The 18,917-nt window shown below is 41.2% G+C and overlaps 1 protein-coding gene across 7 annotated transcripts in view; it reads right to left on the bottom strand.

Moving 5' to 3' along the window:
* Window positions 1-18,917, bottom strand: part of Asator (tau-tubulin kinase asator) — a 384,867-nt gene that overhangs the window by 39,163 nt on the left and 326,787 nt on the right. For all 7 annotated transcript variants that reach the window (XM_076200954.1, XM_076200949.1, XM_076200952.1 and 4 more), the window contains 5 exons: window positions 6,154-6,301; window positions 4,695-4,909; window positions 4,007-4,136; window positions 1,669-1,808; window positions 666-785 (listed from right to left, as the gene is read on the bottom strand). In XM_076200954.1, the coding sequence (XP_076057069.1) occupies window positions 666-785; window positions 1,669-1,808; window positions 4,007-4,136; window positions 4,695-4,909; window positions 6,154-6,301 (753 nt within the window). The remainder of the gene's footprint in view (window positions 1-665; window positions 786-1,668; window positions 1,809-4,006; window positions 4,137-4,694; window positions 4,910-6,153; window positions 6,302-18,917) is intronic.

Genomic DNA, 18,917 nt, shown 5'->3' with positions numbered 1-18,917 from the left:
GAAGAGAAAGACTATAGAAATAACGAAGTAAAGAGAATAAATATATAACTATTCCGAGCTCCAACGGGATAACGATCCTAAAAAACTATTTCCATAAATGAAGTTTCAATATCACCACGTCATTGAGAAGTATCATCGGTGATATGTTAAAAGATAAACAAGAAAATGAAAATAATAATAATAATAGTGTAACGTGTCAAATTTAGTACGGTCGCTGTCACAGGACATACACTGGTGAATCTGGATGTGGTATATCAAGAAGAATTACGGAATACAAAGGAGACTTGAAACACAATGGGCATTGATTGCAAGGGTCAACCACATGGATCTGTATTCGCATTTGATCATTTTACTCTCGATGTGAACTGCATAGCTTATACACTCCCCGGGGTCTCGATCGACTGAGACGCCATTCAGGCCAGGGTCCACCCATTCCTCAGTTGAATAAGATCGTCTGTCTGTGACAGCAAAACATAAAATGTCTCCATGTTATCAAATTCCAAGTATGCGAAACCTGTGGGTTTACAACCATGATTAGAGGAAGACAAGAAACAATATGGTAGTTCATTATAAGAGCAAAAACACACACACACACACACATGTACACGAGTATAGCCAAGTACTCAAATATATATGAGTATAACAAAGGACTCTGATATACTGACGGCATAATCTGGCTTGTCGTAGTAGTCAAGATTCTGAATATGTTCGAGGTACTGCTTGAAGTCGGAGGGCAAGTGTTTGATGAGTAACCGATGGTCGTACTTCTCTTTCATGAGCCCAACCTGAAAACAAAAGAAAATAATGCTTGACGATTGAACATACATACATACATATTGCAGAAGAAATCACTTGAACGCGTGATACTAGTATGCAGACAAACCACTGGGAAAATGAAAAAGATGAGACCAAGCGCTTTCGTCTGAATAGACGAAAGCGCTCTGTCTCATCTCTTTCATTTTCCCAGTGGTTTGTCTGCATACATATATATACATACATACATACATACATACATACATACGTACATATATACCAAAGGCTTTTTCCCCCTTACAAGGGAGGTAGCCAAAAAACAAAACCATAAGAACCACTCCCACTCCTTCCATCCCCACATATTCCACTCCCATCCCCCCTTCCCTCCCTCTTATCTTGGTTCCTCCTGGTTTAAAAAGGCCTGCAGAATCATAAACAGCGCTACATACTACCACATTCTCATTTACAGCGCAAGATTGTTTACAAGTACAAAAACGCTTGTAAAATACAGTCCATAACAGCAACATCTCTGGTCTCAAGTGACACTGAGGTTTTGCCACTTTTTTCCTATTTTGAAAATCCCTGTTCACTGTTTGGTGGAAATGTAATTCCTATCAGGACAAAAATATGTAACATCACTACCTCAGTTTTTATATTTATGAAAAAAGAAATCCGAACAAGTGAATCGTGTTTCCAACATCCTTATATGGGCAATCGGGAGGAGTCTAAGTGTCATACTTGGGCGAACAGACAATTGGTCTGTTTCTCTCTCTCTCTCTCTCTTTCTCTCTCTCTCTCTCTCTCTCTCTCTCTTATACATATGCAAATATATACATGCATGCAATCATACATGCATACACACAATATATATATATGTATTGATATGGTTCACGTTCTTATGTGTAGCCGACAAACCTGTTCTTTGTCTTTGATTTTTCTCCAAGGAAGCTGTCCGTTGACGAACTCGACGATCATGTAAAAGAGAGACCACAGGTCGTCGTGGCGTCCCATCTCCTTGTTCTTGTGCGCGTTGATGGAGGCGTAGCGCACAGTGCCTGAGAGGTGGGAGGAAGAGAAAACAGACGCTTCAGTTAAGAAAAAAATAACTGAGAGGTGGAAGAAAACAGACGCTTCAGTAAAGAAAGAAAAAAACTGAGAGGTGGGGGAGGAGAAAACAGACGCTTCAGTAAAGAAAGAAAAAAAACCCTGAGAGGTGGGAGAAAACAGACGTTTCAGTAAAGAAAGAAAAAAATTGAGAGGTGAAGAAAACAGATGCTTCAGTAAAGAAAAAACTGTCGGCATGCTCCGCCTTTGTAATCCTTTGTAAAACAGACACTTCAGTAAAGAAAGAAAAAATTGAGAGGTGAAGAAAACAGACGTTTCAGTTCATAGAAAGAAAAAAATTGAGAGGGGGGAGAAAATAGACGCTACAGTAAAGAAAGAAAAAAAACAAAATAAGAGGTTGAGAAAACAGACGCTTCAGTAAAGAAAGAAAAAAAAACCCTGAGAGGTGGGAGAAAACAGACGCTTCAGTAAAGAAAGAAAAAAATTGAGAGGTGGGAGAAAATAGACGCTTCAGTAAAGAAAGAAAAAAAACAAAATAAGAGGTTGAGAAAACAGACGCTTCAGTAAAGAAAGAAAAAAAACTGAGAGGTGGAGAAAACAGACGCTTCAGTAAAGAAAGAAAAAAATTGAGAAGTGAAGAAAACAGATGCCTCAGTAAAGAAAAAACTGAGAAGTGGAGAAAACAGACACCTCAGTAAAGAAAGAAAAAATTGAGAGGTGAAGAAAACAGACGTTTCAGTCATAGTATATAGAAGTAATAGTTTATAGAAATAATCTATATTTGAAAATGTTGCATGGGCGATGATGATGAAGGTGATAATTATGGTGATGGCGATAATGATGGTATAGGAACGCACGTTGCATTAAATCATCTAGCTGCCGGAGGCCGCTTAAAGCAAAGCCGAACACCATGGCGAAGCCGGGACAGGCACAGCCCGGGGCTCGTAAAGAAAAGAAAAGAAAAGAAAAAAAGGAGAATAAAAAGAAAAAGAAAACAGTGCCTGAGAGGAAGAGGAGGAGGAATCAGTCGCCACAGTAAGAAGAAAAGAAAAAGAAAAAAAAAAAAGAAAAAAAAATGTCCTTCTAATGAAGGTACGTCTCCAGCTCGCTCGAAGGGTCTTGGTCGATCGACAGCCTCTTCTGGCAGGAGTTCGTCCCCGCAATTATGTAAAACTACCTCCCTCCGGTCTTCTACCAGAACATAATCGATAGATTGCGTCAACGTGTCCACGGTGGTAAAGGTGACAAATGAGTACACGGTTAAGCAAAAGACAGGCAAAATAAAATTTGAAATTAATTATATATATATATATATATATATATATATATATATATATATATATGTATATATATATATATATATATATTTTTTTTTTTACTATATGTTCCTCAGCAACTTCATTTAGCTCGGGGTAGAGACCCTTGTGCTACGATTATCGTTCCCTTTGGTGAGTAAAATAGTTTGCCATTAACCCTTTAAACTCCGATGACAATATTCTTGTCATTTGGTCAAATAAAACAACAAATCATAAAAAAAAAAAAAAAATGTTCGATCAAACACCAGAAAAATATGACGTCAATCCTCGCGCGGTCAAGCCGCATCAGATGATATTCAGATGTACGGGCCGGCGCGAGGCCTACCATATCCGGTTTTTTGTATCTACACCACAAGCGGCTGGCATGAGTTGAATGGGTTAAGCATAACAAAGTCTATAAAGGGAGCCAGTAAAGCGAGGGACACGTCCAAGACACTCTGACACCTTATCCGTCCCTCGTTATCACACTGGGCAATTTTTCCTTCGACTGTTTGAGCCAATTTGCAGCCCAAAGCTTTTGCGAAGGCATCTGAGATGCTGAAGGAAAATTATTTCCCTCCAGTGTATCAAATGACATTCTATGTATCTTTGTTATGAAAGCAAAATAGTTTGCCATGATGATTTTACGGTGGTAAATGTTCTGGAGGTGGACGATACCGCCGATTAATCGGAGGTTGTAGGAAAAATAGCCCAGTGTGATAACCCCTTTACTCAGCTCCACATCAACCTTTCAGGGAACGTAGACCCTTCCCTTACCTTAAAAAAGAAAAAAAAAAAAAGAAAAAAGAAAAAAAAATGGCGTTAGACAGAATAAAATGCGTAAAGGGGGTTGGTCATCACTGAGAGGGTTACCGACTCCCCAACCTCATTACCTCTGAATCCTGCTGCAGCTCTCGGGGTTCGAACTTCTCCGTTGGCGTTGGTGTACTGACGCGCTAGGCCGAAGTCGAGCATGTATACCTTTCGGCAGTTGTGCGGGAGACGACCCATGCTGAAGTTGGACTGCGGTGAGCGACGGCGTCGTTGTCATCCGATGAAGAGGGAAAGAGAGATAGAAAGAAAGAGATAAGGTTGATGGTTGACATTTCCATAGTATCTATGAAATGATGAAAATAACAATATTAAATATATTAGCAACAATAATAATAATAGTAATAATAATAATAATAATAATAATAATAATAATAATAATAATAATAATAATAATAATAATAATGATAATAATAATAATAATAATAATAATAATAGTAGTAATAATAATAATAATAATAATAATGATAATAATGATAATAATAATAATAATAATAATAACAGTGATAAAGATAATTATCATAAAAACAATAATAACGATATCAATCAGACATATGACCATGCAAGGCGATTCTACGCCATCATTTTCCTCAACACCAAGTACATCAAAGAATGTGAAATTATTAGGTTCTCAAAAAAAAAAAAAAAAAAAAAATCTTCCCCTCGCCTCAAAGGGCTCAGCTACCTTACGAACACCGGGCGGCCGCCACTACCAGGCTTCTCGCGAAGAAGCAGCTCGTGGTTACTTACAGGCTTGACGTCTCGGTGGAGGAAGCCGACTTCGTGGATGGCCTCGATGGCCCTAAGGATCTGGTGGCCGAGGCGGAGGGTGGTGGAGAGGCTGAAGGCACCGCGGGGTTGGGCACGGCGGAGCTCGGCGAGGTTCTTGGCTTGGAGCTGCATCACGACGTAGTTGAACCTCTCATTCCGCCCGCAACCGATAAACCGACAAACGTGGTCTCGACCTTGGAGGAACAAAGAAGGACTTTATCGAGGAGGAGCAGGACAAGGGACAACTCGAGCGGGAGATGTAGTGTTTTACCTGGTTGTATCTTACGGGAAGGGGAGTTATGCTCGTGGTGTCCCGTCACACATGCGCGACTCGTGTCCTAAGTTACAATCGTTTATTATTTACAAATTTCAAATCTCTTTTGAGTTATATATTGAGAAGATGAATGACGAGCTATGAGAAGTTAAACCTATGTGAATATTAGACAAAAAAAATTTATTATCCTTAGGGAAGTCTAGAATACCGTAAGCGAAGCCGTCTTCCAGATTTTCAAATTCGTAACATTTGACGAGAATTCTAAATGTGTGACGGTAGCTTTTGGGAGGGAACAGTCTTAACCTAAACATAGCCATTGAAATTTTAGCATCGTTAACATAAAATTATTTTTATGAATATAGGTGACTCGAAATTTTTGTTCATTATTTCATACTGCGACTTTTAGCTTGGTGATGTCAGTGTGTGTGTGTGTGTGTGTGTGTGTGTGTGTGTGTGTGTGTGTGTGTGTGTGTGTGTGTGTGTGTGTGTGTGTGTGTGTGTGTGTGTGTGTGTGTGTGTGTGTGTGTGTGTGTGCACATAATTCTTGCAAAGCTGAGTCAAGCTCACAACATTCTGTCACTCTAAGCTTAAACTCCAACAGCTGCTTCTTCAGAAATCTCTGAATTTTCAGAGTGAATTTCAGCCTTTATGAAGATTCCTATCTCCCCATGTGTGTGAGTTTCTGTTTGTGTAGGTGTGTGTTGGTATGTGTATATCAGTATATGCTTGTTTTGTTTATATGTAACTGTTTCTGTCTTTTTCTTCATGCACGTATGATTTTATATGTTTTTTAAGTTTTTCAGATTTCTATATTATCTTCAATTATATTGTTAATTTCTTATTATATTCCTTTTTTCGTTGATTTCTACTTATCGCATACTGAACATTTTTTATGGACTGAATGTATGTGTGTGTGTGTGTGTGTGTGTGTGTGTGTGTGTGTGTGTGTGTGTGTGTGTGTGTGTGTGTGTGTGTGTGTGTGTGTGTGTGTGTGTGTGTGTGTGTGTGTGTGTGTGTGTGTGTGTGTGTGTGTGTGCGTGTGTGTGTGTGCGTGTGTGTGTGCACGTGTATATGTATATGTGCACGATTCACATTTCATATTTCAGTGAAGAATACAAAACTCGAGTACCACTCCAAAGGCGAGAACGAAGACCTGCTCCTTACCCTGTAGTTTCTTGAGGACGGCAACCTCCATCTTGAGCACCTGTTTAGGTTGCTTCGCAGACTCTAGCTTGAGGGCGACCTGTTCTCGCGTGACCAGGTCCTGGCCCTCATAAATCTCTCCGAAGCCTCCGCCGCCGATCTTCCGGATCTGCAAAGAAGAAGAAAAAATGACGGTTATGGCCGTTAAAACCGTTAACTTTAGTGCTCACTCGCTGAACTTTAACAGTAAGAAAAACGAATTTATGTTGCTTGGGGGGGTTGAACCTGCCCCGCCATGGCAACCTCTGCCACACCCGTAAGGGGCCCACATGAGGGACCCCCTGAGGATCAGGGGGCCACATAAGGAGTTCTTGAAGACCTTGAAAGCCCCTAGGGGTCCTTATCCCGACCTGGACGTGCAAGTAATTAGCTTAATATCTGCTTAATGAACTATACTCCTCTTCAGGTCCCTCAGCTGAATGAAGTAAGACGAAGAAGAAGAAAGGAGATATAAAGAATAATCCCTCGAAAACAGGAATGGATTGATTCATTTGAATAAAATCGCCTGCAGACAGCCATAATAAACATCTAAGTCACACCACATCACACCAATGCGGCCATGTCACCATACTTCCATGACATGACGGGTTCATAGCACTGTCTGTCGACCTGAGGTACTGAAATCAATCATATGGACTGCTGAGGAGAAATGCATCCATACACTTCCCTACATATTTCTAGTGATAATATATTAGTGAGAGGTGCTGGAAACGGCGCATTCATACACTTTCCTTCATCCTTTTAGTAATAAGCTATCAGTTAATGGGTGCTGGACTGCTTTGACCTGACTGCAGGGGGCGCCTTTAGGGTCGGAAAAGGTTGGGAAACGCTGCTTTAGTCAGTGTTGAAGGTCACGTTTCAGTCGTTGGTATACGGTCAACCGCTTTACTCCAATATAATCTCGAATGTGTAGCAACCTCTCATCATCTCTCTCCATTCGCTTCAGGGTCCATTGCAACAGATCATCATTGCCACGTGACCCTACTTCGGTTTGAACGCAACCATTAGTATATACAGTCATACGTGAAAATTGAAAGTTTCACGCCTTTCTGGAAGCTGCGTTCTGATCTGTTTACATCTGGGGCCGTGCAGTGGCTACAAACATACCCGCAGTCCACAAAGGGTTGAAATTTCGATCGGTTAATGCACGCGTAGACCCTAATCTTCTTATCAGCTTTTATAAGTGGCTCAAAATTGCCATTATCACATGTTGTTATTAAGTAACAAATTACTATAAAATACAATATTGTAAGTTATCAAATGATAAAGGACTACTGGGTATGTACGTATTGTGAATTATGTTCGTCATTATATAATGAACGGAAAACCAACACTCCTGATCTCAGTCACAAACAACTCAGACTCCACTTGTAGAAGAAAAACATTATTGTAATGGAAACCTTCCAAAATGGCAATGATAAAACGTCCCTCTTCTATTGAAGTAAACACACTTCTTCCCTCCGTTCCGCATCTTTTGCTGCCAGGCGAACCAAATGTCAAATATGAGTAACCGCACTCGTCTCGTCTCGTACCTCAGGGTCCTCTAAACACAACAGCTACAATGCACATAAACCCGAGAGGGAAAAGATCATTATGACTTGGGATACAAGAGTAAACAAGACTCTTCCTGACATCGAGTACCAACAAATTTCAGGACAAAGCGTGGGGGTCGTAAAACGTGGGGCTTATCAGCTTCGCCCGGGCTGAGTTCGAGATGCTTGTGTCTACCTAAGATCCACATCTGAGAGTACAAAACAACTCTCTTCTAAATGGGCTATCACACTGGGCCATTTTTCCTCCAACATCCTACCTCCAACCCTTATCTGTATAACTAGAATATGACTTCTCTTGTACTGAAATCTAGATTTCTCTAAGAACACTTCAACAGTATGTCTAACATTTGTCTAGGTTTATAATATCTTACTTCATCATTCAACTTTGCTATAGATGACGGAAAGATCATTTGACATTCGGAGATTTTCAAAAATAAAATATTGCAACCGAAGTCGTCTTTACTCAAACGAACACTCTCGGCGCTGGTGAAGCCCATGGAATTCTGCCCAGTGTGATAACCTTTTATACTGAACCTTAGCTTGGTCTGGTGGTAATCAAAGTATAAAAAAAAAAAAACTCATCAAGGCGTCAGTGATCCTTGAGGGAAAGTGATCACTTGGTGGTTGGCAGGATAAATACATAACAAGATGAACGTAATCAAAGGGTTTAATGAAACGAGTTTATTTACTTTTCCCTCGGGGCAATAGAGGTGTATGTATAGCTTCTGTAGAGGTAGCCAGAATATACAAGTCGATACGCCAGCCTGGTCCTCACTCCTTCCATCTATTTCTATCTCTCCTTATATATATATATATATATATATATATATATATATATATATATATATATATATATATATATATATATATATATATATGTATATATATGTATGTATATATATTGCTGAGACATTTTGACAGGTTGACGTAAGCAGAGTAGGAAACACAGGAGTCTTTGTCTTGAGTTTATTTCTGTCGAGTTTCGCAGGTATGCTTTTTCAAAGGAAGCATACCAGCGAAACTAGTCAGGAATAAACTCAAGACCAAGACTCCTGTGTTTCCTACTCCGCTTACGTCATATATATATATATATATATATATATATATATATATATATATATATATATATCTATATATATATATATATATCTGCCTTCCCAACTCCATTCTATATAACGTCCCTCATTCATAACCTGTCTTCTGCCTAACCCTCTGGTTTTGTGCGTACTCGCAGTGTCTCTAAGCTTCTGCCCCTTTCTCCCACCCCCATCTCCCTCCCTTCTCCCTTCCCTCTCTCTTCCTCTCTCCATTTCCCTTCTCTCTCCCAGTCTCTGTCATCTTCTTCATTAGCTGGTGTCTTTCGCGTACCTGTGCTCTCCATCCAGCTTCTGTCTCTTACACGCAGAAGCTACAACTCTTCGTTCCACGGCTCCCTCCAGAAAATCACATAATCTCACGGATTTTTCCTAACCACAGTTCATTAATTATGTCGCTTTTTCCTGCGTAGGACAAAGAGAACTCGAGGAAGGGAACCATGAGCCAAGAAGAAGAAGAAGAAGAAGAAGAAGAAGAAGAAGAAGAAGAAGAAGAAGAAGAAGAAGAAGAAGAAGAAGAAGAAGAAGAAGAAGAAGAAGAAGAAGAAGAAGAAGAAGAAGAAGAAGAAGAAGAAAAGAAGAAGAAGAAGAAGAAGAAGAAGAAGAAGAAGAAGAAGAAGAAGAAGAAGAAGAAGAAGAAGAAGAAGAAGAAGAAGAAGAAGAAGAAGAAGAAGAAGAAGAAGAAGAAGAAGAAGAAGAAGAAGAAGAAGAAGAAGAAGGAAAAAAAAAAAAAAAAAGGAGGAGGAGTGAGGAATTAAAATAATCTTTTCGTAAAGAGAAAAGGAAGAGGAAGGAATGTATCCAAATCGGAAGAGGTCCACGACGTAAATTGACGGAAAGATAGTTGAGGATGTTGATCAATCAATCAATCAACCAGTCAATCAATAACTAGAAACGCCTAGACAGCTTACAGCCGCACTCACCCTTCCCTCACAGTCCTTCAGCTGAATAAATCGTCTAATACCTTCAGGGGTTATCACACTGAGCTATTTTACCTCCAACCTCCGATTAATCGGCTGTACCGTCCACCTCCACTTTTTCTTTTTCTTTTTTTTTTTTTTTTGGCCGGAAAATCACTAAGGCAAACTATTTGTTTTCTCAACAAAAACATATAGAATGTCATTTGATATGCTGAAGGAAAATCAACTTCCTCCAGCATATCAGATTCCTTCACGGAAGCTACGGGCTGCAGATTTGTTCCAACAGTCGGAGGTAAAAACAGCCCAGTGTGATGACAACTTTCTTCCCCCACTCGTTTGAATAAAATCGGTTGGCGCAAACTAGCAAGAAAACTCCCGAGAACAACAGCAATTCATAAAACCAGGGGATTGTGAACAAGTAAGCAAGCAACGAGATGAGGCTTCGCCGCCACATTCCACCTTGCCTTTGAGCGCCGTTTTTTATTTATTTATTTTCCTCTTGGTAACTGCTCTCCCTAAATACGACCTCAACTGTCAAATCAACGCGGCCACGCATGGATGTGGACGTGGCTACGGGTAAACTGACGTCAGTACGCCTGCCAGTTGTTTCCTAATGTCTAAAATTGACGCCAATAGGCTTGCCAACACCTAATACCAAAAAGTAACATCACAAAATGTACCACAAATTTCTTTACTCAGATCTGACGTCACTAGTTATGCCAGATTTCTTACAGGTTAGGGGAAAAAACTTCCGATTCTTTTCCCACTATCCAAAACTAAAGTATTTTACGTTACTAGCTTTGCTCACTTCCCTTAAGAGGAATAATAATAGAGAAATAAAATCAATGTGCCCATGATGTCACTTTGTCCAATTCTTTCCAGAAATTTCGACATGACGTCATTGCTCTCGAGTTCAGTTTTTCATCCGAATAGAATCGTCTGGCGACGGAGACACCAACATCTATACAGAGAGCACGGTCAACCACTCCATGAAGTGACGTCCCTCAGCTGAATAAAATTGTCTGTCAGTAGCCAGAATCAAGCCTGTGAAGTGTCCTGTCGACGTAGAGGGGCGAGGTTATAGCTGGCCCTACACGATCAATACCATTGCGCAATATTCCGTATTGTACAATATTACCGATGGTGTAGGGATAATATTGAAGAATGACACAATATATTGAAGACGTCAAATACTTAGGTCAAACGCGTGTGCATCTGCAATACCATTCTTACACCATGAATAATATTGTACAATACGGTATATTGCACAATAATATTGATCATGTACTGGTGGTATTGAAGATTGACACAATATATTGAACTCTTCATATATACAGGCCAAACTCGTGTGCCTCTTCAACACCACCCCTACACCGTCAATAATATTGTACAATACGGAATATTGCGCAATAATATTGACCGTATAGAGCCCGCTCAAGCTTGCGTGTTGGTGTTATTTGTATCCAATTGCTCAAGATGCACGGCACTAATACTCTCCAATCTCAATACCTGTCTCTCGAAGACCGGTCGTTGCATCCCCTGCCAGGTCTTGTCACTGAATTGAATTCAATTTCCCCCCCTGGACGGGATATTGCTCATAGAATCTTCCAGGCGCATTCCAGGGCACTCGGCGAGGTTCCAGAATAGTCCACGAGATTCTGGCAGTGTCCGTAGTCTTCTGGAAGCGTCCACGAGCTTCCAGAAACATCCAAAGGCTTGTAGAAGAGCATATCGGTTTTTTGGAAGCGTTAAAAAAACACCTGGGAACGTCTATGGCCTTCTGCAAGTAACTAAATTTCTGGAATCTTCTATTGGATTCTGGAAACTTCTAGAAGGATTTATCAGCTTCCAAAAAGATCTATGGCCTTCTGGAAGCGTTCGTGGGTTTCTTGAAATATCTGTGAGCTTCTAGAAACGTCTGGGGATTTCTGGGAAAATCTTTAGGTTTCTAAAAGCGCCCAAGGGCGTTTGAAGTCCTCCAAAACTTCTAGAAATGTACAGGAGATTCTAGAAGCCTATATGGACCTCTGACATTGTAAAAGGGCTTTTGAAGCATCAAGGAGATTATCACTTTCATCATCCTGTCAAATTGCTTTATTCAAGATATTTCCAAAACAACTTTGAATAACATGTAAAGATAGGTCGAAAAAAGACAAAAGGAGGAAATAAATATTCTGTAAAATGGTATTATACATTCGTGCGCTCGAAGGCTCCTCCCCCCCAAAAAAAAAATCTTAAAGAAAAAAGAAAAAGAAAAAAGAAACGCCTAGGTTCTTCTTGAAGAAAAAAAAAAGAAAAAAAAGAAGAACCAAATTTGCAACCAAGCAACTCCTGCAAGTGACTTGGAATATCTTGAGAAGTATGCGCGTCTTAAACTTACCCCGATTAACCTTTTCCATACCGGGTGACACCAGCCTCCTCTGTATATTACCCTATTCAATTCCGTAGTCTCCCGTCAGTGTCGCAGAGGATTACATCTTATCTCGTTTTATAAAATATTTACTTGGGCTGAAGAATCGAAAGAGATGATGGAATACCATCGCAAATGAAATGTACTTTATCAGTTCTTTTTTAACACCAAATCCTGAGTTAAGCTGAACAAAACCGTCTGGTGATATGATAAATTGAACAAAGAATTCACAACACCAGATGGACGAACTGAAACCGGCTTAATATATTGAACAAAGAACAAATAACAGCTGTAAATGTAAGTTCTTTTTCTTTAATGTGGCAATAATCCTCTATTGCCAGTACTTCTTTGTTCATTTGAAGTAGAGCGACTAGCGTGTTTCAATAAATGTGGCAACGTTGCGGCTATGGATTCAGTATGTATCACCTGGGTATAATTACTTCCAACCATAAAGAATATAGTGTATTTTGTGAAATGTGGCAACGCTGCGATTATTTATTTTCCATGCTATATTTACAACTACCTCTCCATGTCATGTACTTACAGTGAGTGAGAGAGAGAGAGAGAGAGAGAGAGAGAGAGAGAGAGAGAGAGAGAGAGAGAGAGAGAGAGAGAGAGAGAGAGAGAGAGAGAGAGAGAGAGAGAGAGAGAGAGAGAGAGAGAGAGAGAGAGAGAGAGAGAGAGAGAGAGAGAGAGAGAGAGAGAGAGAGAAAGAGAGAGAGATAGAGGGAGGTAGAGAGAGAGATAGAGAGAGGTAGATGCAGAAATAGAGGTTAGGCAGACACTGTAACATTTCCAAGCGAAAATAATGGACTTTCCCAACAAACGCAAAATATATTTCCCTTCAACATTCCGTACCCTCGAGCCGTTTGGATTTATTTCATTTAATTTTTTCAATCTTGCTTTCTTTCTTCCATCTCCTCTGACTACCAACCCGGAAGGAAGGAAGACAAACGAGCCGGTGGGGTAGATTTTTACGTATTTTCCTGATTCAGAGGCAACGGGTCAACCGACTTAAATACATTTGAGGAGACAATTTTCTAGATTGGTATATGAAAGTTATTAATCTAAATTTCAAGTTTACGATATAGATGAATTGTTTATGTCGTATATATATGATATAAACAATACCTTTACGATAGCGACCTTAAAGACGTCAGACACTGTTACACTTGCAAGTGAAGATAGGTGTACTTCTTATAATCTTGAAATGTGTCAAAAGTAATTGTTTTAGTGTGAGATGTGAAGTTTATTTCATTAGCTGTCGTGTCCACGAATCTCGCTCAAACTCTCTTTCCTTTCTTCTTGTTTCTTCTTTCCATCTTTCTGACTTTTTATTTTTCCTTCCTTCTGTATTTTCATTTTATTTTTTCCAATCTTCTTGTTCTCTTCCTTCTCTCTCCTCCTTCTCTAACTGCTCCTCCTCCTCAATTCTCTCTCTTCCTCCATTTAACCTTCCTCCTATTCCTCATCCCCTTCCTCCTCTCCTCTATCTTCCCTCTACGTCACTCCCTTCCTTCTTCATTCTTCCTTATATCCTTCTGATCTCCTTTCTTTTATTCTTCCTTCCTTTTTCTTCGTTTCCTTTCTTCCCATCTCCTCCTCCTTCTCCAACTCTCTTCACATCTCTTCTTAATCCTTCCCTTACTCCTAGTCACCTCCTTCTTCCCCTCCCCCTCCTCCGCCGTCTCCCGTCCTCCTAATGTTATCGTGCAGCTCTCCCCCTCCCCCCTCCCCCTCCCACCTCCCCCCACCTCCCGCCTTCCTCTCATTTCGCCACGCTCATCTTCATTTCATTAAGAACTCCTTCTCCTTTGTGTCTACATTTGTCATCGGTGACGTCACGCGGTTCCTGCACCCGACCTCAAAAAAATTTATTTCATAATTTTTACTTCCTCCTCCTCCTCCTCCTCCTCTTCCTCCTTCTTCTTTCTTCTTCTTTTCATATTCTTCTTCTAACCCTTTATCTTTCCTCCCTTCATTTTCTCATTCTCTTTTATTTTCACTTTGTGGTTATCTTTCTTTTGTTTTTTTTCTTTGTTTTGTTGTTTATATATTTTTTTCTTATTCTTCCTCTTCAGGTAGAATTGATTTACAGTACAGTGCTTTACTTCATTGGAATCTGAAAAATGAGATCACTACATCGTGACTAATGACTCTTTCTTCCTCAGACGTTTGGATCTTTGTTGTTTCGGCTCTACTTCCGCGGGATTTGGGAGTCACGCAGGTACTTGGCACCGTCACCCCCTTACGTGTTTTTCTTTTATCTTTTATTCATTTATTTATTCGAGTTGCAAAAGTCTTAAGTCGGTTAGTAGAATATATATATATTTTTTTTAGTTGTAAAATTCTTCGGTCCTCTAGTACATTTATCTATTCATTTATTTTTTGTTTGTTTATTTTTTTATTTATTGATTTATTAATTTTTTATTTCATTTATTTATCTTTTATTTTTTGCAAAAGTCTTCAGCCTGCGAGTAGAGTCTGCCAAAGGGTCTGCTAACACTTCGTTTCTTCTTTTCTTTCCTTTAAATCATCTCCACTTTCCTCTTATCATTTACGTTCTCTTCATTCTTATCTTCCTCCCCCTCCTCCTCCTCCTCCTCCTCCTCCTCCTCCTCCTCCTCCTCCTCCTCCTCCACCTCCTCCTCTTCTTCTTCCGCTCTCTCTCCCTCTCCCTCCTGTCATCTTCTTCATCCACTTCGTCTCGCCCAGTGCATTCTCATCCCTCTGGATTTGTTCCATTAATTCCTTCAACAGGGTAACGCGTACCCTAGCTCCTTGTTCTTGCTAGAGCTAGACAAATCTAGGTGTAAGAAGGGAATAATCAAGAACTTGTTTACTAACAGAATGGTTAACGAATGGAATAGACTTAGTAACCCTGTAGTGCGCGCTGAAACTAGTGATTGCTTTAAGGGAAGGTTAGGTAACTTTATAGATACTGATGACAAGTGGTATGGGACATGAAACTTCCTAGTGTAGGCCTTATGGTCTCTTACAGTCTCCTCCATTTTCTTGTTCTTAATTCTAACCAGCCGGGCCTTGGGGGAAACGGAGGTTGGGGGTGGGAATGGGGTCTCGATCGAACAAGACTTCGTTCATTCCTTGGACTTCCGCCACCCACGCCCATCCACGCCCTTGCAGGGGTCAAGGTCGCTGAGGCACTGCACGGGAGGGTGCCAACGCCCGTCAACTCCGTGACGGAATAGAGAGATTCTGTCGCCACAAATACTTCAAGATCTTCCTCGAGTTTCGTGACACAGTCCTGAGTGATGCACCTTCCCGGAAGCTGAATGAAATCTGCTGGCTTTAGCTACAGCAAGGGGCTATCACACTGGGATATTTTGGAATCGTACACCCTTAAGGGGCTATCACACTGGGATATTTTTCCTCCGACTTCCGATTCATCGACCGTACCGCCCACATTTAAAAAAAAAAAAAATCCTCCGTAAAACCATTATGGCAAACTATTTTGTTTTTCTCAACCATTTATATAAAATATCATTTGATATGCTGGGGGAAAATTATTTTCCCCACAGCATATCAGATTGATTTCCGAAAGCTGCAGGCTGCGAATCTGCTTCAAAAGTCGGCGGAAAAATAGCCCAATATGATAACGCCTTTAGGTCAAACAAAACCCATAAGGAACGTTACCGTGTTATCAGAGAATTTAATTCCGTAGATAGACTCCACATGTTAACCCAAGAGTGGAGTATACGATTGGCCTTCCACCAAACTCCACCTTTCAGTGGCTATTTCAGGACCTCCCCAGCTCCACCAGCGCTCACAGGAACGGGAGGGTGATCGGGGGTGGGAGGGGGTGGTAAGCAGAAGGGATCAAGAGCGAGGGACAATAACATCGACGAGGAGAACAACAACAACAATGGGCTGTTTCGATCGAGGTTTTGTTACAAGTTCCTGATGCTGCTCGGGGGTGGTGGGTGGGGGAGGGGAGGAGGGGAGGGGGTTCAATAGACAAGAAAGAGAGCAGGGAGGCGAGGAGAAGAGCGTGCAAAGAAGAGAGCATGAGAGGTGAAGAGGAGAGCGTGTTAGGCGAGCTGAAAACGTGGGAGGTCAAGGAAAAGAGCAAAAGAGAGAGAGAGAGAGAGAGTGAGAGAGAGAGAGAGAGAGAGAGAGAGAGAGAGAGAGAGAGAGAGAGAGAGAGAGAGAGAGAGAGAGAGAGAGAGAGAGAGAGAGAGAGAGAGAGAGAGAGAGAGAGAGAGAGAGAGAGAGAGAGAGAGAGAGAGAGAGAGAGAGAGAGAGAGAGAGACGTGAGTGCAAGGTGAGGTAAGAAAAAGAGCATATGAGGTACAAGCGAGAACAGTGAAAGAGAGAAAGAGAGTACAGGAACCGAATAAGAGAGGATGGCAGGCATAGGATGAAAGTAGGCTAAGTGAGGATGAGGAGGCCATACACGCTATCTCGATCATCTCCTTCCAGGCCGGATAGGACTTGGCCTTGTCTTCAGTCTATCTCCAAAGGATTACAAAGGATTACAAAGGAGTAGCATACCATCAGGAGACCTTTTGGTCCATAACTAGGTCGGACGCAAAAAAAAATATATATATATATAACAATGATAAATAGATAAATAAACAAATAAATAAAAATCATAATATAAATAATAATAAATAAAATAAGTATATAAACAGGTAAGGTTAGATAATAAGCAAATAGATAAATAGTAAATAATAAGAAATTGACAGATAAATAATGTGATTTTATTCAACCGCATGGGACTCTGAAGACGGGGTGGGACACACCAAACCAAGTCGTCTTGGCAAAGGCACCACCGTTGGTTAATGGTTGTGTTGACGTCTCGGAGACCTTCCTCGGGAGACAAATGACAACGAGAAGGGCCAGGAAGGTCCGACCAATGTCAAAATACGCTCTGTCCAAAAATGACCTCGGAGGCCAGGTGACGTCACGTGGCCCTCAGACGTTCTGTGAATCACGTTGCTCATGGTTCTCACCTCTGCACGTGGGAAGGCAGTGCACATGGCACACGCACGCACGCACACACACACACACACACACACACACACACACACACACACACACACACACACACACACACACACACACACAGGGGAGATTGTACATATATGCATGAATGTATTCAAACACTTAAAGCAAACGCTCTTGGTATATTCTCTGTCTCTGTCTTTTATACTGCTCAAGTACACACATACACGCGCGCGCGCACGCATTTACGTAATGGAATGTTTTTTTTTGTTGTTTTTTTTTGTTCAATTAGCAGGGACGGAAAAGGGTTGGTTTTGTGTGACCGCAGAGGAAGACCCAGTATATTTGGCAGAGACACTAAGAGGGAGACAGCAGAGCAGAGCAGAGAAAGAAAAAGAGAGTAAAGCAGAGAGAGCAGAGAGAGAGAGCAGGGAGAGCAGAGAGAGAGTAGAGAAAGAGAAAGAGAGAGAGTAGAGAGAGAGAGATAGAGAAAGAGAGAGAGCAGAGAGAGAGAGAAAGAGAGAGCAGAGAAGAGAGAGAGAGCAGGGAGAGCAGAGCAGAGAGAGGGAGAGCAGAGAGAGAGAGAGCAGAGAGAGAGAGAGAGAGAGAGAGAGAGAGAGAGAGAGAGAGAGAGAGAGAGAGAGAGAGAGAGAGAGAGAGAGAGAGAGAGAGAGGGATCTTTGACGGGAAGATATTGCCACATTGTGGCGAACTTTGTTGATTTTATGACGACGACGTTCTTAATCCTTTGGATTGCTGGGGCTTAGCTCAAATTGATTAAAATCGTCGACCGATAAGCTTCATATAATCTGTGAAGAGCTTTGTCAAAGTGAAGAGGGGAGGGGAAAGACTACTCCTCTTCCTCCTCCTCCTTCTCCTTCCCTCCTTCACCTCTTCTCTTCCTCCTTATCCGAGTAATAAAATCGCTTGACGCTTCATATGATAAAACTTTCGAAATTCGATTCTGTTATCTATTTTTTTTTTTTTTTTTTTTTTTTTTTTTTTTTGCGTACACCAATTGGTTTGGTTACACAAGAACATAAGAATGAGGGAGACTGCAAGAGACCATGAGACCTACACTAGGAAGTTCCATGTCCACTACACCTGTCATCCCCATCCATAAAGTTGTCTGACCGTTTCTTAAGACAACTGATAGTTTCAGCGCCCACTACATGGTCTCACTCCTCGAAACACTCCATAGCAACCTCCGGGTCATGGAGTTCCTCTGCTGGACTCCCTTGACTCCTCCTCGACTCCCTTTTCTACTCCTCGTCTTCCTCTCTCTCTCTCTCTCTCTCTCTCTCTCTCTCTCTCTCTCTCTCTCTCTCTCTCTCTCTCTCTCTCTCTCTCTCTCTCTCCTTCTTCTTCCTTACTGCTTCTAATTTCCTCCTCCTCCTCCTCCTCCTCCTCCTCCTCCTCAGTTTACTTCATTATTTTCATCTCCTTCATTTTACATCCTCCTCTTCCTCTTCTTCCTCAACATCTACTTCGTCTCTACTTTCATCTCCACCACTTCCTTCTCCACCATCTCCTACTCCTCTTTTTCCTCCTCCTCCTCCTCCTCCTCCTCTTCTTCTTCTTCTTCTTCCTCCTCTACCACATTCTTCTTCTACCACATTCTTCTTCTGTTTCTCCCACTCCTCCTCCACTCTCTTCTTCTTCTTCTCCTTCTCTTACTCCTCCTCATCTTCCTTCTCCTGCACCTTTTTTTTTTCTTCTTCTTCTTCTTCGATTCTCCACTCTATTCTTCTTCTTCTCCTCCTCCTTCTCCTCTTACTCCTCG

This window comes from Oratosquilla oratoria, chromosome 17 (genome assembly GCF_046742065.1).
Source record: "Oratosquilla oratoria isolate Oo_2021 chromosome 17, ASM4674206v1, whole genome shotgun sequence".
Lineage (NCBI taxonomy): Eukaryota > Metazoa > Arthropoda > Malacostraca > Stomatopoda > Squillidae > Oratosquilla > Oratosquilla oratoria.
This window is presented reverse-complemented; position numbering and strand designations above follow the sequence as displayed.